The sequence below is a fragment of the Colossoma macropomum genome, unplaced genomic scaffold (assembly GCF_904425465.1).
Source record: "Colossoma macropomum unplaced genomic scaffold, Colossoma_macropomum, whole genome shotgun sequence".
Classification (NCBI taxonomy): Eukaryota; Metazoa; Chordata; class Actinopteri; order Characiformes; family Serrasalmidae; genus Colossoma; species Colossoma macropomum.
In genome coordinates this window covers 123,910-147,450 of record NW_023495938.1, presented here as the reverse complement: position 1 = coordinate 147,450, position 23,541 = coordinate 123,910, and the positions used below count along the sequence as shown (strand labels likewise).

The following is a 23,541-nucleotide window of genomic DNA, read 5'->3' as shown; positions in this document are numbered from 1 at the left end:
CAGTAGTGAGCTGTTTCCTGTCTATGCTGCACTTGATCCAGCAGCTGATGATCTTTCTAACTGGTTTCTTTTTCCTCAGTGGCTTAGGTTTGCAGCACTGACTGATGCAATGTCCTCTCTTCCTGCACCACCAGCACACCAGTCGCTCTGCTGCCACTTGCTTGGGGGCCATGTGGCACCTTCTCAAGCTCTGCATTCTGGCCTCTCCAGAGCTGGAGTCTCAGCCTATCCACCATCCCTGCCAGCACAAGAGCCACCGTGTGCACTCTCCTTGGCAGTAGGCACCACCAGTCCAAGCTGGTCCCTATGGACCACAACAGTCTGTCTCTATGGACCACAAGCAGCTGCCACACATGCTTCCCAGGCATTCCCAGGCAATATCTCACATGTGTTACAGCATCTTGTTAGCCAGCCAGCATGAAGTTCCTTGGTGGTGGGCCCATGTGGCATCATGCCTGCCCAACCCATTTCCATCTTACCTGGAGCCATCCACATGCCCAAGAGAGATGTGTTTCTTTCTGAGATGTATCTTCCTCCTTGGTGTGATGGAGCTCCTCACAGATCACAGCATCAAGAGGTGGCATTTTTCAAATGCAGCCAGCGGTTTGAGACCTTAGTTAGGTTTTAGGAAATATCCAGGAGTACCCACATGTGAGCAAGCCATCAAAGTGTGTGTGGACCAGTACATTGTGTAAGTAGATCCGTGGGAAAATCGGCAAGCATTTGTTCCATGAAACACTTCAACATGGCCAGTGCATAATGAAGGTCTATGGCCATCACCGTGAGCTAACCCCAAGCTGGTGCCGAGCATGAATGCTGTTTTTTTTTTTGGCATCTGTTGCGAGTGCCACTTGCAAGTATTTGCTCCACATGTCCAGTGAGCTGAACCATGTGTAGCTAGCAAATTTTAGCAAAAAATGCAGAATTCCATAATTTACATATAGACAGGAGGTAGCCATTTTGAGAATCAGCTACGTTTATATAATAAATCCATCATTAATTTAATAAGTGGGCTGTAATTCAACAAATCCATAGAATGCCGCAAATGCAGTGAGAAATCAGGAATCAGAACTGTGTTCTTCTGTGTTTTTCTAACCAGCATGTTAATAACTGGCAAAAACAGTTTTACTGTTTTAAATTAGATAAACTGTTTTAAGCAATTTTCTAGGCTGCCTCTGATTTTTGTACAGTATTGTACAGATTCATTTACAATTAAACTAAACTTATGAGAAAGGGAATCTATTGTTACTTAGATGCCCAAATTATTTATTTATTTAAGGTACTTTTATGTTCCTGCAGTCATTATTTCACTGAAGTAACAATACTTGTTCTTGGGTGTAGGCTATATTACATCTCGTCCAAATACTGTTGATAGACATCAATAACCTCCTCTAAAACTGTCTTTTAAGTTTCTTTTGTTGCTGTTTGCATTTAATAGCTAGCTAACATTTATGTGCATCTGTAGCCAATCTTTTTTTTCTACAACCCCAATGCCAAAAAAGTTGGGACGCTGTATAAAATGTAAATAAAAACAGAATGCAATGATTTGCGAATCTCATAGATCCATATTTTTATTCACAATAGAACACAGAACATATATCAGATGTTGAAAGTGAGACATTTTACCATTTAATAAAAAAGACTATCTCATTTAGAACTTGATGGTAGCAACGCATCTCTAAAAAGTTGGGACAGCGCCGTGTCTACCATTGTGTAGCATCCCCTCTTCTTTTAACAACAGTCTGTAAACGTCTGGGAAGTGAGGAGATCAGTTGCTGGAGTTTTGGGAGAAGAATGTTGTCCCATTCTTGTCTGATGTAGGATTCTAGCTGCTCAACAGTCCTGGGTCTTCTTTGCTGGATTTTTGGTTTCATTATGTACCAAATGTTTTCTGTTGGTTAGAGGTCTCACTGCATGCAGGCCAGGTCAGCACCCGGACTCTTCTTCTGCAAAGCCATGCTGTTGTGATGGATGCAGTATGTGGTTTAGCATTGTCTCACTGAAATATGCAAGACCCTCTCTGAAAGAGAGGTATGTTGTTCTAAAAAACCGATGCAATTCCAGACCATCAGAGATGCAGACTTTTGAACTGTGCGCTGATAACAAGCTGGATGGTCTTGAGTCTTTATGACACGGTGTCCGTGGTTTCCGAAAACAATTTCAAATTTTGATTCATCTGACCACAGAACAGTTTTCCATTTTGCCTCAGTCCATTTTAAATGAGCTTTGAAAAGCCCAGAAAAGATGGCAGGATATCTGGGTCATGTTGACATATGGCTTCTTCTTTGCATGATACAGCTTTAACTTGCATTTGTGGATTGCACGGTGAACTGTTTTCACAGACAATGATTTCTGGAAGTGTTTTCTGAGCCCATTTTCTGATTTCCAGTACAGAATCATGCCTGTTTTTAATGCAGTGCTGTCTGCGGTCCTGAAGATCACAAGCATCTAATATTGGCTGTCAGCTTTGTCCCTTGCTTACAAGGATTTCTCCAGATTCTCTGAATCTTTTGATGATATTACGCACTGTAGATGGTGGGATATTCAAAGTCTTTGCAATTTTATTTTGAGGAACATTTCCACATTTTTTTGAAACAGCTTATCTTTGCTACTGAAAGTCTCTGCCTCTCTAAAATCCCCTTTTTATACCCAGTCATGTGAGTTAGTTGCAAATTGCTCCTTCAGCTGTTTTTTATTAGTACCACTTACTTTTCCAGCATTTTGTTGTCCCTGTCCCAACTTGTTTGAGATGTGTTGCTGCCACCATGTTCTAAGTGAATTAATGTTTTTCATGAAATGGTAGAATGTCTCACTTTCACCATCTGATATGTGTTTTATGTATCTATTGTGAATAAAATATGTTTTTTGAGATTTGCAAATCATTGCATTCTGATTTTATTTACATTTATTTATATTTTACACAGCGTCACAACATTTTTGGAATTGGGGTTGTACATTCTGAAAGTAGCCCAAAGGACTGAACCAAACAACATTCAAATTTTTAACCATGACTACATTTTCAAACCAGCCTAAATTGGTGGGAAACCGGAAACCTGACAACTCTGTCCACTGGTACTCTTCAGTCGTAATTCACTGGCATGTACAGTTCGTGCCTTGTTTGTGGGCAGGACTGAACAGTTTCATGTAAATAGGAGGGGGGGGTAGGACATACAGAGGCTCTTTGGATGCTTACTCTTTGCCAAAAACAACAACAGAAATAGAAACCTTTAGTTTTATAAGTATGTGGTAAAAAATATTTTATTAATGATGATAGGGTAATAATTTAATATTGAAAAAAATCAATGTTATAATGATTTTAGGGCCCCTGTCAGTCACAGGCCCTTATAATTTCCCACCTCACCCCCACCCCCATTACATTAATTTAAATGTGTAACTTTCAACAATTCAACAGGAATACAGACTCACATCACTGGAAGAAAAGTTCAGTTAACCACATGAGAAAAAAAGTTCATTGCCGCCTTCCTTTAGAAGAGCCACATGAAGTAGGCTAAGGTTAAGATGCGTTAACATTAGTGATGTAATCATTTATCATATTGTCAAATTATTTTTCAACTGAATACATGTGTGGTTTTGATAAACTGGGCCAGACTCCTTATGGGATATGTCTAATAAAATAAGTTATCCAGGCCTGGTGTTAGAGGTTCATAACCCACATCTATTTGTACTTGCTTCAATAGCAACGAGTGGCAAAAGCAATCAAAGTGAAACTAAAGCAGAAGCAGCACATGTAACGTTTAGTTTCACTTTGATTGCTTTTGCTGCCCGCCACTACAGAAGTATATATAAATATAGTAATATAAAAGATTACATCAATTACTTGAGTAGGGTCTGGATGCATCATTTTGCACTGGCTGCATTACATGTCATGGGAAGATAAATCTGCAGATTTACTGAAAGCGTTTGGTGACTTACTGTAAACATGGCTCTCCTGTTGATTCTCTCCTGAAAATTTATATGGGTCCTTAGCTTTTCTGTCTATGGCATGTGAATGCCACAGAGCCCTCCCACTCCCAGTTCCCCATTGCAGAACAAAATCATGAGTGGGGGGCATCCATGGAGGAACTGGGGGTGGGAGGGCTACAGAGACTACTTTTGTGTACATCAAGCTGCAAACATATGTCAATCTATGCACATTTTCACATCAAAATCCTGTTTTATAAATTATTATTTAAACATACATTTTCACGTATGGCCATTGCATGCATATGAATATTTTAAAAATGAGGCCCCTGATCTTGACATGGAGCCGATACTGTGTAATAATCACATTCTAGAACTGCAGCTACACACATGCTAAAAGAACTTTCTCTGCATGACTCTTGGAGAGTCTGCACTTAGTTGCGAAAGGCTTAAAGCTGCTGTGCTGCTCATGGAATAATGCAAAAAAACATAGCCTGTTAACAAACTATATTGCTTGATGGATATATTATTTATTATAATTACTGTCAATGATTAATTTTTTTAATATATATTTTTTAACATTTTTGTATTTTGTCATTATATTTTGTTACCCTTTTATAATAGCATTATCATACGCAATGCTATGTTTGAAAGAAATTTTACTATGATTAAGTGAATTTTGCTTCTCTTCATTTTGTGCCTAACAACATCCCTTATTGGTGTAGCACTGTAATGCACAGCCTCTTGTGGTTTATTGCTTTAGTAAAGCGCATCGATGTTTGTTGCTATACAGCCTAATTTAGACAGTGTTAAATGTACATGGGGTCCTGCAATAATTTCCTTTTTACAGGAGCTACTATGTGATTGTATTTCCATCCGGATCTGCATTTTTCTCCCTCCTCCCCTGAGAAAATTACAGGCCAAAATGCCTACTTATTTTCACTAATCATTTTGGCTCTGATTCAATAGACATCTCTGTCATTTTCCAGGCAGATTTCATTGCTGTTCAGATGTGAGTTTTATCAGAGGAGATGTGTGAAACTCACCTTCAGATCAGTGTATCACAATACATCAATGCATCATTTTTTACACCACTAACCAGTTTACTAGTGAACCAGTAAAGATTTCTCAGTGATTACTGTGCTGTTGGACAAGCTTTACGGGATGCTGGTAAAAATCCCATTCAACCTAAGGCATTTAGGCTGGAGATTAGACTCTCTACTGCTACACTACTGAGATGGACAATGTTGTCATAGATAATTGAAATTAAGCTGATTTTTATTACTTACATTCAAAACATTAATTACCAAATGACGAATATAATATCATAGTTTTTGCAGTGTTTAGTGTGTCATTTTTTGACCCCCAGCTTTGGAAGCTCCTGTTTTTTTCACTAATGTACCTTTGACATTCCTCTTATACAAATGGATTATCTTTTCTTCTCAGAAATGCCTCCCAAAAATGAATAACTTAATGGCTGTTGACTAGAAATAAATATTAAATAAATCATTGAAATGAGGTGTGGAGAATATGAGTGTCTGTTATTAGGAATAGGATTTAAACATATTAAGAGAAGAGAATGTAAGTTTCTTCAGACATGCAGACATTCTTTAACTCTATATATCATATTGTTTCTTTTCAGTTATCGCTATGTGCTTGTATCACAGACCTGGATAGAATACTGGCCCACCTCCAGAGAAGGCCAGGAGAACAAGAACGACAACAGAGAGAGATATAAGGGTCTGGCAGGACTCAGCCATCTTTTAGACACGTTTGGATGCTCAACCTAAACTTGTTTATAAAAGTATACATGGACATGTGGATTCAGATTGTAGCAAATTCCTATATGCTTCTCTGGTCACATGTATGCTTTCCCTTGATCACTAACTTTCATTAATTACAACAATCATGTAACTATTGCCTGCACTCTTTTTTGTCTTTCTGTGTTTGGCACTGACATTTTTATTATACTGGTTTAAATGATTACTTTGTGCATTTCTGACTTTGCTGGATATGCACTGCTTCACATGTCCATGAGATAGTATATTATACTCATAAATAAATAAATAAATAAATAAATAAATAAATCATTGGGGGCATCAAATGTCTGTGTGGAGATGCTGTGTGTGCCATGGTTATTCTAATGCCATTGTCCATTATGTATCTTAATGAATATTTGAGCAATTTTACCAATAAAAGTAAGTAGCTTGATTTATATATGCACAAGACTTGTAGGAGAAAGAGGTCCACCAGGGGATTTTATTCTCCTGGAAATGTTTTGGGGTCAGCTGATCTGGATTCTACTGGGGGGATAGCAGTACATTTGGTTTTGACAGGGGGAAATATTATTGGCTATAGCTTGGTTTAAATTATTGTGCTTGTTTTAATAGTAATAATAAATGATAAAATAATAAATGATTTTATGCAATGTTGTTAATATGACATTAATTTATATTTTAAATGTCTATTATGCTGTCATTTGCCTTTTGTCATAGCTTATTGCCAATGTGATACTTAACACATGAATTTCCACGTTCCTATTTAATTCAACTCAGTTGAAACTTAGCTGCAAAGATGTAAGCATCTCAACTTTATGAAACAAGTTTCCTGAAACAGCCAATCAAAACAAGAATAATGCATCATGAGACCACATAAATCAACATATTTTCAAACCATTACACCAGGTTAGTGGACATGAAAATAAAATCAAAGATGGCTTATTCAGCAGCTGATTAGATTATATTAGATTAACTTTATGGAACCTTTATGTGGAAATGTGTCTGTGTTGAAATGCAGATACACAAATGGGCAAATAAAATGCAAATTTTACATTAAATACATGAATGATTGTTAAAACATACAAACCCCATTTCTGGAAAGGTTGGAACATTTAGTAAAATGCAATAAAAACAAGAATCTGTGATTTGTCAAATCTCTTCATTCTTTACTTAAATGACAAAAGAACAAAGAAATTACTTTTAATGTTTAAGCTGACCAACATGATTGTAAACATAAACAAATCTTGAATTTGATATATGCAGCATACTCAAAAAAGGTGGGACATGTGCAAAATAATAGTGCAAAGTTTATAGAATATTCAGTTTACACCATTTTGAAACCTTTCACAAAAAGCAGGCGAATAAGCAACCTTACCAAGTAAATATAGGTCATGGCTCACCACTTTGTGCCAAATTGTCAAACAGTTCAAAAGAAGCATTTCTCAACATAATTTCACTTACGATTTTGTTAGTTATATTAAGGTTTAAGAGAATTAACAAATCATAGATTCTTATTTTATTGCATTTTACAAAATGTCCCAACTTTACCAGAAACTGAGGTTTGTATTATTATTAACAACAATAATAATAATAATCATCATCATCATCATCATCATCATCGTTGACCACTTAATCCAGATAGGGTCGCAGTAGCAGTTGGGAGAGCAGAGAATCCCAGACGACCGTGTCCCCCGCAACTTCCTCCAGCTCATTCCCGGGGACCCCAAGCTGCTCCCAGGCCAACTTGGAGATATAATCCCTCCAGCAGGTCCTTGGACGACCCTGGGGTCTTGTCCCAGTAGGCCGTGCCTAGTACACCCCCACCGGGAGGTGTCCAGGGGGCATCCGGATCAGATGCCCAAACCACCTGTAACGGGTTTTGCAATTTTTAATATTATTATTGCTAGAACCTTATGTGAGGGTGTGAGGTAACCCGGATTTAGTTGAAGTCTACAGACCAGGGCAAGAGAGAGAAACGCTCGCACCAAGGATGCTTCAGAAAAGAGAATTTATTGGCTAAATATTAAACTACTTTTGGACTACATTCAATGATAAACAATAGAAAATAAAACCAGAAAACAAAACAAAACAAAGTGATAGTAATGAAAGACAAAATAGCTTGAGTAAGCTAAGAGTGATTCACGGCTAAATGGTATGAGGCAGTGTGGTTTGGGGAGACGCTTGGGAGAGCCTCTAGAGAATTAATCTAAGCCTGGATGGGAAGAACTATATGGCTGGATGTACCTATAAAAATTCTCGGTACCACTTTAAAATAAGACTACCTTTATAAAGGGTTTATAAATGGTTTAAAAATGGGTTTATTAATGGTTATTAATTAGGTTGTAAACACCTTAAAACCCATTAGTAAGCAGATATAAGACATAAGTAGAAAGGGCAACAGTGGCCTGTTGTTTGCCAAATAGTGAGCCCACATCCATTTTTACGGTTAAACTTCAGATCTTGTCGGATTCTAATCTTACTTTGTCTTCTCCGTCAGTCAGCATTTGACCTGTCAGCTTCATCACACATTTTTTAATCATCATGTTGGGAAAGAGAACTGGGAAAACTAGAGGACTAATTTAATTTCAAGCAGCTCGCTATATAGGCTTGTACATTGTGTGCTGCTGTGTCTGATCCACTCGTAACAGGGCAACACACACTAACACACCACCACAACGTCAGTTTCACTGCACTGCTGAGAATGGTCCAACACCCAAATAATACCTGCTCTGTGAGGGTCCATGGGGGGTCCTGACCACTGAAGAACAGGGTAAGAAAGTATGCAGAGAGACAGAGGGACTACCGTCTGTAACTGTAGAACTACAAAGTTGTGCGCATGTTTACATACAGTATGAGTGCCTCAAATGGCCAAAAAAAAAAGCTTGGAATGGGGTATCTATTTTGAGGTTGTAGAAAGATATGGGGACAAATGTATTGGCATGCATTAATAATGTCAGTTTACTTTTCTAAAGCTCAAAATGTACAGTACAGATCTGAGTCAAACCTAGTGTTGACACTTTGACATTGTACAATAGATTCAAGTTAGAATAAAGAACAAATCATGTGACTTGAAGATATAGTCTGTTATATATGCATATATTTATAAATACAATATACATTGAGGTGAGTTAAATGGCCAAAACTAATAATTTCTAAAAACTAAAAACTGATTCAGCCTTGGTGTTGACACCTGTCAGACACTGTAGAATCAGGTTGGAAAGAAGGATATGTCATGAGCTTTAGTAAAGATATAGAGCCAATTGGTAATTATCCTGTACATTTGGGTGGTTACCTTACAACAACTCAACATTTCCACCACCTGTTTCATAATTTGTGTAGACACCTGTAATATTTTGCAAAGAATCAGCTTATTTTGAAATTAAATTCTGCAACACATTGAAACACAAAATCCAAACTCTACCATAAGAAGGACGTGCCCACCATAATTTACAGGCAATAAATTACATTGTTATGGCCTTGAGTTAGACCAATTTTACAAGTCTCACTATCCAACAAGTTATAAATATGTGTTTTTCCAGACTGTAACTGCTAACTGACTAGCACAGTCTGGTCCCAGTATTTATACTTGTTAACCTTTTTGTGGATGTGAGCCTTTATGGCTGACTGGCAGAAATGTCACCAACATAGATCAGCTACATGAAAGACGTGAATGTGGCTAGTGAATATGACATGAAATCTGTAAATTGGAGCTGTCAGTGTTGTATTTACAATGGCTAGTGATTATATTTTTTACATTTATCCTAAAAATTAATTGAGTCTGAGCATGGCTTTGAGATTTTTTACCAGTCAGCCAGTCTATTGTGGTCAGATGGCAAGAGCAAAAATTACAATGTAGAGTTTGAATTAAGCAAATGTTCTGCCATTCTAATTTTTATAATGTCTGTTTGTTATAATGTCTAGCCCCTACTGCAACAGTACTTCTTAACAAGGAGAAACAAGAACTGACCTTTCTAAAGGAGAAGTTGGAATGGCAGAAGAAGAAGATTGAAGAACTGGAAGAAGAGAGAGCTTTTCTCCGTGGACAGTTGTCTGCCCTCACAGGTACATGGCTAGAATTAGCTAGTTTCAGACATCAACAAAAGAGTTACAAGCATTATATGATAAGTACTGGGCAATAGAAAATAACCTAGCCTCACTTTTAAGTATATGGACCACTTCTGTGAATGAAAGTATTTACAGTATGTGTATATAATAATAATAATAATAATAATAATAATAATAATAATAGTAATAATAATAATCTGTAGAGTAGAATCTTTTCATGCCAGTGGTAACTTAAAGTACTTTGCAGACAGGTGATAATGTTTAACAATAATACAAGAAATTCTAAGTATTAATTTAAAATTATATAGCATTACACAAGACAATGACACAAATCAAATTAAAAGAATTCAAATAGACTTAGAATTTTAATTAAACACTGAAGAGATGCATTTTCAAATGTTTATTAAAAGTGAGCACTGAGCTTGACTGTCTAATAAAATGTGAACTGAGCTCCACAGTTTAGAAGCAGAATAACAGAAAGAGTCTCTCCACGTTTTCTGTATTTTATGGAAGGAATTCTGTTGATTCATTTTATTATGAAAATGAATTGCAAACTTCACAACTTTTAGAAGATAAATCACCATGAGACACACTAGCAGACAAGTTAGGGTTAATTAGTTGGTCTGTGGTAGAAAAACGCTTGTTGGTATTATCTATATGTTTATTAATTACACTAGGGAAATATGACTATCTGGATATTTTCATGGCAGTATTGTAGGTGGAGATCTGCTCTTTGAGAATAATGTACCTGCAGTTTAGTTTTCCTCCATAAGTGCTCTGATTAACAACAGTTTCTCTTGAGCTGGTGTATTTTCTCATTCATCCATGTATTTTTATGAGTATGCAAGTTTTCTTCCATTCGACTGGAGCGAGAGCTAGCACTTAGAGACCGAATCACTACAGGAAGTAATCAGAGCTGTATTCGATGAATTGTTATAAATGTTTTTAAACTTCTCAACTGTCACTTTCAGGCACATTCTTCCTATAATAATAGGTAATGAGTTAATGTGTTTGTTTTTTTTTGTACTTTTCAGTTAAAACAAAGGAAGAAACCATGGACATTCCAGTCACTGTGAATGATTCTGAAAGCTCTGATACATCATCCATGTCCGCATCCTCATCCTCTTTATCCTCATCCTCATCTTCAACCCCCAAGAAGCGCAAGCACAAATCCAAAAAGAAGCACAGCAAGGGTGCTAAGAAACACAAGAAAGAGCACAAGACGTTTCAACAGCGTGGTAAGCTGCAAATAATTGTTACAGAGGTGTTTATGCACTGGCAGCATGTATAGGTCATGCAAAAACATTCTTCTTTAGGTTTAGAGTTAAGTCTTGATTTCAGAATTCAGCCTGTTGCTATTAGCCTTCTAAGGTATAGAGTCATAGATGGTAGTTAGCTATGCTAGCTGCCCCAGAAATAGTAACCATGAAATTTTGGATCTTGCTTAATTTGGCAAATTCTTATAACTCATAACCGACTGTAATTGGTTGGCGATTTACTGTTAACTTGCAGGCTTAAAATTAAGGATTCAATTCATCAAAATATCATTTATAAAATGGGCTGTTATGGCTCTGAAATCTGATAGCTTGGACTATGTAAAATAGTTGTATACTTGCACTTAAGAGTGTGTACTTCAATTGAATTTAGTATTAATGCACTGAGATTTTAGAAAGTGTTCCTTTCATTGGCCATGGACATACTGCTGATAGGTCGGACCAGGCATAGGCATGTGTATGAAGTAAACGGCCCATAAGCATACCATACGTAGGAGTTTTGATTTAACTGTGGGGCTGGCAACTTTAATGTGATCCTAATTACATGACCAAAAACTAAAAAGTTGAAAGAATGACTGGAATATAGAATAGGATACTGAAAGTTTTAAATTCTCATTGTATGTCACAGTATGTCACAATAAGCTTTTCTGGGCATATAAAGGACATTGTTAATACTTAAAAACATTTCTCAGCTGCAAAGAGGGCAAAATTAGTTGTGTTTTGCTGGATGTAACTTGACACCTGTTTGTCTGTTTTTAACTAATCATATTGCCCAACTTTAGTTGAAGCACGATTGACTACTACGATTTTCTCTGCAGTGAAACCTTTTTACAACATGTCTCTGTTTTTTCCTGTCTAGTACAAACACCAAGTGAAATTGTATGCTGCTACAAATCCATCCTTAAAACATTACCAAAAGCAAAGACCATGACCAGGGCCTTCCAGAAGCATGCCATTGACAGGAACACTGTGGTGTCCACTTCAGCGATTGGAGAGCTCGCTATTGCTGCTCCTGAGGTATATGAAAAGGTACTGGCCAAGAAGCCTGGTGGAGAGACAGTGCTGGCCTTTGCTAAGCGGTGTGAGGCTGCTATTCAAGGAGATGAAGATGTGAAAGAGAAAATAGAAAGCATGAAGGCTGGGTGTACACTTCTCCCCATTAGGAGAAGCAAACCTGTTTAATGGCTGTTTGCACTTGGTTGTGTTAAAAGTTTAGGTGGCATGTTGTTTTAAGTTAAAGTGAAAACCAAAATTTAAAATGCAGCAGTACGTGAGGTTTGTTTTTGGTTTGTTTAGGTTTTTACTGAAAACGGTTTGTTTTTTTAGGTAGAGACTTGGTAAACATTTAGACGGATTTAATTTAAAATCTGATATAAGGAATGTGGTGAGTAACATTTTGTTTATTTCAAAGACATTTTTATTTAAAGAGTAAATTACCATAATATAGGTCTATGCACTTTTAGTTGACAGTTTAAATGTCAGTTTCCTTTGAACTTTGTATTTTGTTGTGCAAATAAAACTATTTTTCTCATTTCTGTTGTCATGACATTGTGAAGATTTTTATTGCATAAATGTAAACACATACTAAATGAGTGTTAATAAGTGATTAACTAATGGTGAAGTGTTTTACGCTTTAAAATAAGGCTCCCTTTTGGCAGTTATAAGTGTTAGTAACTGATTAACAAACGGTGAAGTGTTTTACGCTTTAAAATAAGGCTCCCTTTTGGCGGTTATAAGTGTTAGTAACTGATTAACAAACGGTGAAGTGTTTTACGCTTTAAAATAAGGCTCCCTTTTGGCGGTTATAAGTGTTAGTAACTGATTAACAAACGGTGAAGTGTTTTACGCTTTAAAATAAGGCTCCCTTTTGGCGGTTATAAGTGTTAATAACTGATTAACAAATGGTGAAGTGTTTCACGCTTTAAAATAAGGCTCCCTTTTGGCGGTTATAAGTGTTCATAACTCATTAACAAATGGTCATAGACCATTTGAGATGCAAAGAAACATCAAACCAAACACGAAAGCCTGAAATCTGTGAATCAACAACTGCAACATTGGAAACTACAGGATGGTCTTGGAGCAGAGTAAGTAATAACTTGGGATCTTTTAAACAGGTCACAGAATGTTACACCTGGAATGCTGTCCTAAAGAAGATGCCACTCAACCCCAGTGATTACAATAGGGCATTCACGCCTGGTGTACATTAGCATCTGGCAGCATTATATCAATACTTATGACAATCATGAGGAAGATGTCAGATAGTATGCTGAAAATGTCAAGTTACAGAATAGTGCCTTATGAATATGAATTTAGTCATTTCAGATGTTAATGTATGTCTCATCATTATTAATATTGATTGGTGTTTAAATTTGACAGGTCAAATGCTGACTGATGGAGAAGACAAAGTAAGATTAGAATCCGACAAGATCTGAAGTTTAACAGTAAAAATGGATGTGGGCTCACTATTTGGCAAACAACAGGCCACTGTTGCCCTTTCTACTTATGTCTTATAACTGCTTATTAATGAGTTTTAAGGTGTTTACAACCTAATTAATAACCATCAATAAACCCATTTTTAAACCATTTATAAACACTTTATAAAGGTAGTCTTATTTTAAAGTGGTACCTTTTACTTATCTCTTACAAACTGACATAGTGTTTAAGAAGGCAAAGTTACCCTTGAATGTGTTGTCATTTAATGTAAATTGGCTTAATTCAGCAGTGAAACAAACAAGAGTTCTGGAATATTTACATCAAAAATCTGTCTCGATAGCTCTAATAGGAGAGAAACACACTTAAAACCATGTGATGTATTTTGTGTTCAAAATAAATACCATAAGGTTGCTGTTTCTTCATCTGCTCCCAATAGAACTAAAGGTGTAGCAATACTGGTTGAAAGGAGGCTGCCCTTATCCATTGACCATATAAGGAATAATGAAGAAGGTAGATTCGCTCTTATAAAAGTCAGATTGGGCACAGCCTGGTTAGTTTTGGCCTCAGTCTATTGCCCCAATGAGTCAGATAGGGGATTTTTAAATGACTTTGCAATACTCTATTAGAGTTATCTGATTCTCACCTTTTGGTTGGTGGTGACTTTCATGCTGTGATAAATCCTAAGCTGGATAAATCTTGCCCTGATACTCATCCCACTATCTTCCAAACTTTTGAATCAATTTGTCTCTAGAGGTCTCTATTACAATTTTGCCAATTTTACTGTCTGACCATTCAGCTGTGTTACACAGTTTACTCCTCCCTGAAATGATCAAGGCTCCCAGATGGCGGTTCAATAGCTCATTTCTGACCAACTCAAAGTTTCTTAGCTCACTCAAAGCTGAGTTGCAGGTTTTCATATGCAGAGAGGCCTAGCCATTACTAGTTCTTAGATTAAAGGAATGTGAAACTAAGGCTTACATCAATGGAGTTATGAACTCAGATGATCAACTAGTCACTGATCCTTCAGGTATTAACAGGGTGTTTTTAGACAACGTAGATACCTTCATTCAACTTGTAATGAAGGAATTTGATGCTTTCAATAGCATTTCAGGGTTCAAGATTAACTGGTCTAAATCAGTTTTAATGCCACTAAATAAACTGTCCACAACTGCTACTATCCCTTCAGTAATTCCAGTTAAGGATTCATTCACCTACCTTGGCATATCTATATGTCAGCCAGAGAAAACTTTATTGGTACACTATGTAAGATCAAGCGTGATATGGACAGGTGGAACAGCCTTAAAGTGTCCCTCCAAGGTTGAATTGCAACAGTCAAGATGAATGTGTTGCCCCGGCTGAACTTCCTGCTTTTTATGTTACCACTCCCCCCTCCTCCAAAATTTTTTTGCTGATATTGATTCAATAGTTTCAAAATTTATATGGAATAATAGGTGCCAGAGAATTGAGCTAGCGACATTGCAGCTACCAAAATCCTTGGGTGGCTTGGCTGTACCAAATTTTACATTTTATTTGTCTTTTCAAATAAAAGCATTGAGGTCCTGGCTTGACATAGAATCCAAAATCCCATGGAGGACTATTGAATCTTCTCTAGTAAGGCCACACCAATTACAAGATTTGTTATTTACAAGTACTGGTTCTAAAAATGTTGATTTGAAATTCAGCTGTATTGTTGCACATTCCCTCAAGGTCTGGACCCATATAGAAAGACTCATGGGAGGCCCTTTCAAACTCTGTCATTCTACTCCATTATGGCGTAATTACAACCTTTTAAGAGGTGCACAACCCTTTACTCAACCTTCTTGGTCTTCTAGGGGTGTTAATGTTTGTGGTGATCTTTATGACGATGGAGGTTTTCGCTCTTTTGAGACCTTAAAGATTACTCTCTGTTTCTACTTTGTGTATTTGCAATTAAGATCAGTGCTTAAAGCCTATGGGGTTCCATGAGGCTTTCCTATAGCTGCTCATCCTATGGTGGATTGGATCCAACCATATATACCCTCCAAAGGATGTGTAGCTAGGATTTATTGTAAATTGATTGAAGCTACTATGAAACCTCTTTCTGTTACTAAATTATGGAACAGGGAGCTTGCTGCCTTAAATTTGACTCCGGAATGGGGAACTATTTGGTCTGATCTTAGCAGGACATCCATCAATCTAATTCATAGAGCATACCTTACACCGTATATAAGATTTAAAATGAAGCTCCATACTACCCATTATTGTCAGATATATACTAACACCGCTCCTGGTACATTTTTACATAAGTTCTGGGAATGTCCCTTGGTTGAAAAATTCTGGAAATATGTAAATTCATTGTTGTCTGATTTACTGGAAATTGAATATAATTATGACCCATGTTTGTGTCTCCTGAATGACAACTCCAATATAGGATCAAAGGCTATACAGAGTAAGCTATTGTTTTCTGGATTTACTGCTGCTAAAAAGACTATCCTACAAAACTGGATCACACCTGGACTTCACGTGGAATCATTCTGGGCTGTTAATTTACTTAACATAGCAAAACTCGAATGTACTGCTGTGCAACTTAATCAAGCCCATGACTGTTGAAACATGGCAAACGTTTGTGTTACATATTTTGGATTTCCTGCAAGGTATGCATTAAATATGGACATTTCCTCCCTTATTTAATTTTGTCTGTGATGTTGTACCTATGATCATTCTTGCTGTCCATGTCTCTTATGTCTCTTTGTTTTTGTTTTGGCTCTCTGCTGCTCCCCATCCCCTTGTTGTTTGTTGTTTTGTGAAACAATAAAAACTCTTGATCACTCAAAAACTCTATGATCAGATTTGACCATATGTACCTGATGAATGAGAGCCATTGGGTTAGGATGCAAATTTATTTGAAACTAACCACAAGACAAAACAACAAAAACCTCATTGTAGAACTATGTTGATGGCTATAATTGATGCACTGATAGTTCACCCATATATTTAGCCTGGACTGCAAAGCTTCTAGACCACATAGCTCCAACAGTCAATGTATCTTCCCATTAGTATGTTTATAATTACCATCTTGGCTCTCCTGGCTGCTCTTTGTCACACAACTGCTACTGCTGCTGTGACTCCAGCAGCCGCTGCTACATCACTGGCCACAATGCCCTCCACCCCTACCAGACCCTGCAGTAGTGCAGGATCCAGGGCAGCTTTCATGAGGCTAGAGAATCTGCATGGAGTAGCTTAGAGCCCCCAGCAACACTGACTCAGCCACCATCAGCACCATGACTTCATGGCCATAATTGAAACTGAAACTGAATTGAATAGTAAAAATGTGTGTAATATTTTTTCATGGCATTCAACAAAGTTTCCATAGCACATGATTTCAGCAAACAAATCTATTTTATTCATTCATTTATTTATTTTTGTGATTTTGGTGGTTGGCCACTAGGGAGTGACCCCAAAGTGACAGCAATATTCAGCTGCTAATGAGCTTAAATGAAGTGCCATGAATTAGAGTCATGTTATTGGTCAAGAGATTGTTATCTGTGTTGCTGTGTGAACAGCAGTCTGTGCACAAACCTTCAGGGTTTAATGTTGGTGAATTAACAGTTATACATTATATAGGAGCCAAACTAGGCTTGTGTAAATTTGTCTTTGTAAATACTTGAGTACCTTCTTGGGAACACAAGGGGGCAAGCTGCACAGGGTGACAGGTCAGATGAAAGTCAGGTGCTTATAGTCACAAGACACTGGGAGGAGCTCGGGTGGCGAGAACATGTGGTTCTTACTGCAGTTACTGTAAGAAAGAAAGCCTTGACTGGATCATAGTACTGCAATTCAAGTTTTGTTATCTTCAAGACAATATTTTATCATCTGCAGTTAAATAGTTTGATTCTATTGAAATGGCTCAACAAAAACGGAAATGCCACCCAACATCAAGTTTTAGTTTGGATATTTGTTTATTGGATGCGCATAAAGGAACATTCTACCCACCCGAGCAAGTGACTAAGAAAATTGGTTCCCCGATCCAATCTCCGATAGTCACTACACATTAACTCCATATATATGTATCCTAATATTTGAATGGACACTAATCCAATTAATTAATTCCTTCAGGAGCATCTGAATATTAGAGCCAGGTGTGTGGGAACTAATCTCACCATGGCAGAAGAGCTTTAGGACCAGAGGTGTGCACCCCTGCTTCAGATGACTAAGACTTAACTTAAAACAAACAAAACTGCTTTTTCACTTTTAGTTGTGTACTTGATTTTATCTGTGAAAGAAGATTCATCCAACATTGTCGTCGAACACATTCACAGAGCAGGCCTACATGGCTAGCGGCTTAAGTGAATAAAATGAATAAGGATTGATGTTTATTTCTCTAAAAGAGCAGGTCTCTGCTTAGACTCGATGCTATTGCTGGTAAAATAACTCTTCTAAGTACCTGCAGCAGGACACATAGGCTACAACTAATATTCAGATGTTCATGTGCACCCGATATTAGCTTTTCAGTAAGCAGCCTTTTTATATCATACTAAAAGGATAATAGAGCACAGCTCTTAAGCACACTCTCTGCAGGTGTCACAACCTATGCTACATAAATTGTGATATAGTTGCACTTTTGCTTGGTAGTTATATAATTTATTACATTACATTATTTACATTTTACATTATTACTGTCCTTATTTATATGTACTTAAAGTATTTTCACTGCAGGCAGAGTCTAATAAAGTGTTCTATTTACAATTCTGTTGAGTGAATATGCCAGCACAGTGTAACGGGCCAGAAAGATTTAGACACTCGTGGTTAAAAGGAGAAAAATAGGCTTTACTGATTGAATCAAAATCCAGGTTTGTGGTCAAAAAAGAGGCATGGATCAAATCCAGAAAAGACAGCCAGTACAAAAATATAAATATAACAGAAGGCAAAGGGCCAGGCAAAAAGATAGAGTCAAATAAACAGGCAAAACAGTCATAAACAGAAATAACATACACAATAGAATGCCCAGTAGATCTGGATAGATGCAATACTTCACAACTAGACTATGCTAAAGCCCGGGCTTATAAACTAAACAACTATGGTCATATGACACACAATACAGGTGAATCGAGTTAGTATTCTGGTGAATAAGAGCACTGATTGGAGCGCGAGGAAAGGTCAGGAGTCACATGGGTCATGTGATCTCCTAGAGGATTCTGGGAAATTGAGTCCAGGTACGTCTCAGAGTTCTTATATTTTCAGTGTCTGCCTTTGCATGGTCTAAGTGTACTTTCTCACACTGACCGAGAGGTGGCAAAGCACACTAACTACATAAGTATGAAGATTGAAATACATTCAATCTTCCTCCTGCTTGTACTCTTCTCCTTTCTATAAACCTCAATTCCAAATAATTCAGGACAGTAGGTGAAATTCCAATAAAATCAGAAAGCGGTGATTTGTACACTTGACCTTGCAATGAATACACCAGTTCCACATGGTGAGAGGTAGATGACATGTGTCTCAGTCCCTCTTCATAGGCTCATAACTCCGGATGTGAGTCATGTATGATGTTGTGATAAGATGGAATAGAAGGTGCGACTCTACAGATTCAGGAAATGTTTTAACTGTATTTCTGTGCTGTTACTGCAAAGAAAGAGAAACATGTATAGAAACTTAGAGAAACAGCAATTTTCACATTCAGGTGCATCTGTTGACCCCAGAGGCTTAAAAACTGATATCCATCTGTGATGGATATCACCCCATGGACCCTAGAATACTTTGACAAATCATTGACAATAAACATTGTTTTGTCACTGCAACAAAGATACAAGTAATGACTCTACTATGCACAGTGGAAGTCATATGTCAACAATATCAAGAAATACTGCTGACTTCTCTGGGCTTAAGCTTATCAGATGTGAACAGTGGAAACATCTATTGTGGTCTTTTAGATTGTTAGTAGAAATAATGGATGTTGTGTTCTTTGGGCCAAAGAAGAAAAGGACCAGATTTTTTTCAGCATTAGGTTCTAAAGCCAGTGTCTGTCATGGTATGGGGGTTATTATTGGTTACACATGTATGAAGGCACCATTAATGCTGACAAATATATAAAACATTTTAGAGCAACATATGATGTCTTCTTCGAGGACATCTCTGCTTATTTCAACATTAAAAACATTCTGCAAATGTTACAACAGCATGGCTGTGTAATCAGAGCTTGCAGGTGCTAGACTGGCCTGCCTGCAGTTCATAGCCATCTCACACTGACAACGTTTGGCGCATTATACAAAAATGAAGGCCCTCGTTGGTTATGAATACTTTTAAAACAGAAGAAGTCTTTCAAAATTAGTGCACATTTACCAAAAAAAATTCATATGATTCCACGTAAGTTATAAGACTGAAGAAGCGATTTAAAGTATATCATTTTCAAAAAACAAAATTCAGAAAATTTGCTTTGATTTTCTTATCCATAGTTTAACAAACAAACACATTTAAGTTTATTGTCAAAGGCCAGTTTTACATACTTTTACCCTAAAATGTTTATTTCTTTCATGGCACCCCTTATACATGGTACACCAGTCCTTTGTGTTTAGTGATGAGGCACACAGAAATCTACTCTTGGATAAAAGGTAAAGCTATTTATAACAAAGCCTCATTGTCTGTCTTCTGACGTAATGAAAATCAAAAGTATTTGGCATAACTTCCAAAAATGGCTTAAAGTTACTGGCTAGTAACAGGAGTTTTTACTACACTTTGCTACTAATTTCATACAAAATATAAAGTAATTGATGCGTGTGAGCAGGAATATCAACGGATTACATTAAAATATATTAGATTATTATACATTTTTTATAGGAAAAAAAACCCACAATAGAACAACATAAAAAGGAAAATGTGTACCTGAGCTAGTTCATAATAGCTAACCACCTAGATACCACTGTACAACAGCTACACATGGATTAAGAGGCTGAGTGCTAAACAAATGTTTACTTCCATTATTTGGTACAGAATCTGTGTATAGTACCAAACAGAAGTGAAACAAAAAACCAAAGTACAACAAAGAGAAGGAAAATTATCTAGCATGACATCAAAAAGGGAAATATACAATAATAATTTGTACATTGATAGAACACTATTGTTAACTAATCAATAATAATCTGTGTCATGCAAAAACGGATTATCATTTAATGATGACTGGAGAATTACTTTCGCAATGTTTTTTTATCCATCCATCATCTAAACCGCTTATCCTTCTGGGTCACGGTGGGGTGCTGGAGCCTATCCCAGCTGTCATTGGGCGGAAGGCAGGATTCACCCTGGACAGGTCACCAGTCCATCGCAGTCCATCCATGTCTTTGGACTGTGGGAGGAAACCGGAGTACCCGGAGGAAACCCACGCAGACACGGGGAGAACATGCGAACTCCACACAGAAACGACCCTGGTCGCCCGGCCGGGAATCGAACTCAGGCCATTCTTGCTGTGAGGCGACAGCGCTACCCACTGTGCCACTGTGCCGCCCAATGTTTTTTATGTATTTTGCTTCTAAAACACGTCACATTGCCCCGAAGCAGCAGCCTACATTCCTTACAACCAGAGAGTGGAACAGAAGTTTTCTGAACTACTGGGGAAGCAGGTCTGGCTAAATGCAAAGAACACACACGCATACGCACACACACAAACACACACACACACAAACACACACACACATACATACATACACAAAAACACACACACACATATATATATATATATATGCACACTCACTTTGCAATTTATTAGGAGCACTATATTAACACTGGGGAGAGCCTCAATTTGCTGAACTAATAGTAAGATTCACAAAACCAGCTTGAGACCACTTTTGCTTTTTGACATGATCCATTATCATGCTGGAAGTGAAGTCTACAGACTTGTCAAAATCACATGAGATCAACACAACAACAATCAAACCAGCTCTGTCTGGCGCCAACTGACATGCTTCGGTCAATATCACTTACATCACATTTTTCTCCCAGTCTGATGGTTGATATGAACATGAAGCTGCTGCCCTATCAGCATGATTCAGCATGACTTTATGCTATGATTAGATAATTGCATTAATAAGTGGGCGTTAGGCATGTTTACATATATATATATATATATATATATATATATATATATATATATATATATATATATATATATATATATATGATAGCTTCTCTAAACTGAAACTTTGTTTTGATTTTCTTTTCCATGGTTTAACAAACAAACACATTTAAGTTCATTGTCAAAGGCCTGTTTTACCTGCTTTTACCATGACATGCCTTTTTTATGTACAGCAGTGTTTTGTGTTTAGTGATAATGCATACAGATATCTAATCTTGGACAAGAGGTGAATGGTAGACAAAACATTTTATCTAAACATTTTACCCATTTTTTAACATTTTACCATTTTATCTAAACATTTTACCCAGTGGAGGTGGTGGGGGACAGGAGAATGAGGACTAAGCTAACAAACATGCTGAAGAACCTGTCCCACCCCATGCACCGCTCTCTGACAGCACTGAGCAGCTCCTTCAGTGCCCGGCTGCGGCACCCGCGGTGCGTGAAGGAGAGATACCGCAGGTCCTTCCTCCCAGCCGCTGTCAGACTCTATAACAGTCACGGCACTCAGTAGACAGTAGTTTACAATTACTTTCCATGTGCAAGAGCTCTCAACATCACTGCCACAGCACTTTACTGTGTGCAATATCTCAATCCACCATGCGCAGTATATTCACTGCGGATCACTGTCAACATGTCTACCACCATTATGTGCAATTATGTCAAGTGCAATATTTCTCCATTTATTACTGTTTATTTATTTGCTATTTTATTCACTGTGCAATACTCACTACAATACATACATTTCTACATTTCTAAATTTAAATTTAATACTTTGTATATTTTTCTTGTAATCTTTGTACATATACATATATATCTTTATACTTTTATTGTTTATTCTATTTTATATATTGTTTGTATATTTCCTGCTGCTCTGTCTTCTGTGCTGCTGTAACACCGCAAATTATCTAATCTAATCTAATCTAATCTAATCTAAAATTCTCATTGTCTGTCTTATGATGCAATGGAAACATAAAATACTTAACATTACTTCCAAAAAATGGATAATCAGCTTATTTGGCCCAACAAAGTGAAACATAGGCCTGTAGTTGATCTTTGCTTGCAAAGATCGAGCCTTTGGTGGATGTTCTTTTAATGCCCTATCATTACACTGTTTATGGTGTAATGTTTCAAAACAACTTGAATGTTCTATGATGTTTTCACTTTATTTTGCCCCTGTTCCAACTTTTTTTGCATGTGTTAAAGACATTAAATTCGAAACTTGTTTATATTTACAAAACACAATCAGGTTGATCAGTCAAAACAATAAAAGTCATATCTTTGTACCTTGGTCAGTTAAATATAGATTCAAGAGAATTTACAAATTACAGAGTGTTGTTTTATGCTACCCATACACTAGAAGACTTTGAAAAGACTTTTGAAAGACTAAAGTCTGACACCCTCTTACATCTAAAGATAGTGTCATGTTTTTTGGTCACAGACTATGATTTTGCAAAGACTAGGAATCTTGCAGTGTCACTATTTACAAGACTGCAACTAGATTTTTGAGATTATTCCCCATCATGCACCTGGTGGGAATTTACAAGCAGATAAACACTTTTCCTTCCACTCTATAGTGGTACAGATGGGAAGATACGCTGGCTGGGTGTGTAAAGATCTGGGGCTCAGATTAGTTCACTATAGGACTGTGTACTCTGGCAGATCATCACCCAGAATCTTTTAATTAACCTGTAAAGTGTGCAGCTGTTTTTTTTTTTATTTGATATAAAGATTTACACATCAACACAACATGAAGTGATTCAGCATGTCGATTGGGTATCATGAACTAAACCATAAGAAACAAACAAACAAAATAAGAAACCCCTGTAGCAGAAAACAGAAAAAAACATTGATGATTCTTCAATAATGGCATTCTTAAAGTCCTCTGCACATTTCCTTATGTGTTACAGGCTCAGTGAACCTGAAATAATAATAATAATAATAATAATAATAATAATAATAATAATAA

The 23,541-nt window shown here is 37.0% G+C and overlaps 2 protein-coding genes across 2 annotated transcripts in view; both read left to right on the top strand.

Moving 5' to 3' along the window:
- Positions 1-6,353, top strand: part of LOC118803644 (complement C3-like) — a 76,963-nt gene extending 70,610 nt beyond the window's left edge. Inside the window, exon 41 of the mRNA XM_036564105.1 lies at positions 5,564-6,353. Coding sequence (XP_036419998.1) covers positions 5,564-5,711 — 148 coding nt within the window. The 3' untranslated portion in view covers positions 5,712-6,353. The remainder of the gene's footprint in view (positions 1-5,563) is intronic.
- Positions 6,354-9,483: 3,130 nt separating this feature from the next.
- LOC118803641 (coiled-coil domain-containing protein 106-like) lies at positions 9,484-22,086 on the top strand. The gene is made up of 5 exons (XM_036564102.1): positions 9,484-9,523; positions 9,621-9,761; positions 10,799-11,002; positions 11,898-12,182; positions 21,971-22,086. Exons 1-5 carry the CDS (start codon positions 9,484-9,486, stop codon positions 22,084-22,086), a joined length of 786 nt encoding a protein of 261 aa, XP_036419995.1.
- Positions 22,087-23,541: the final 1,455 nt, after the last annotated feature.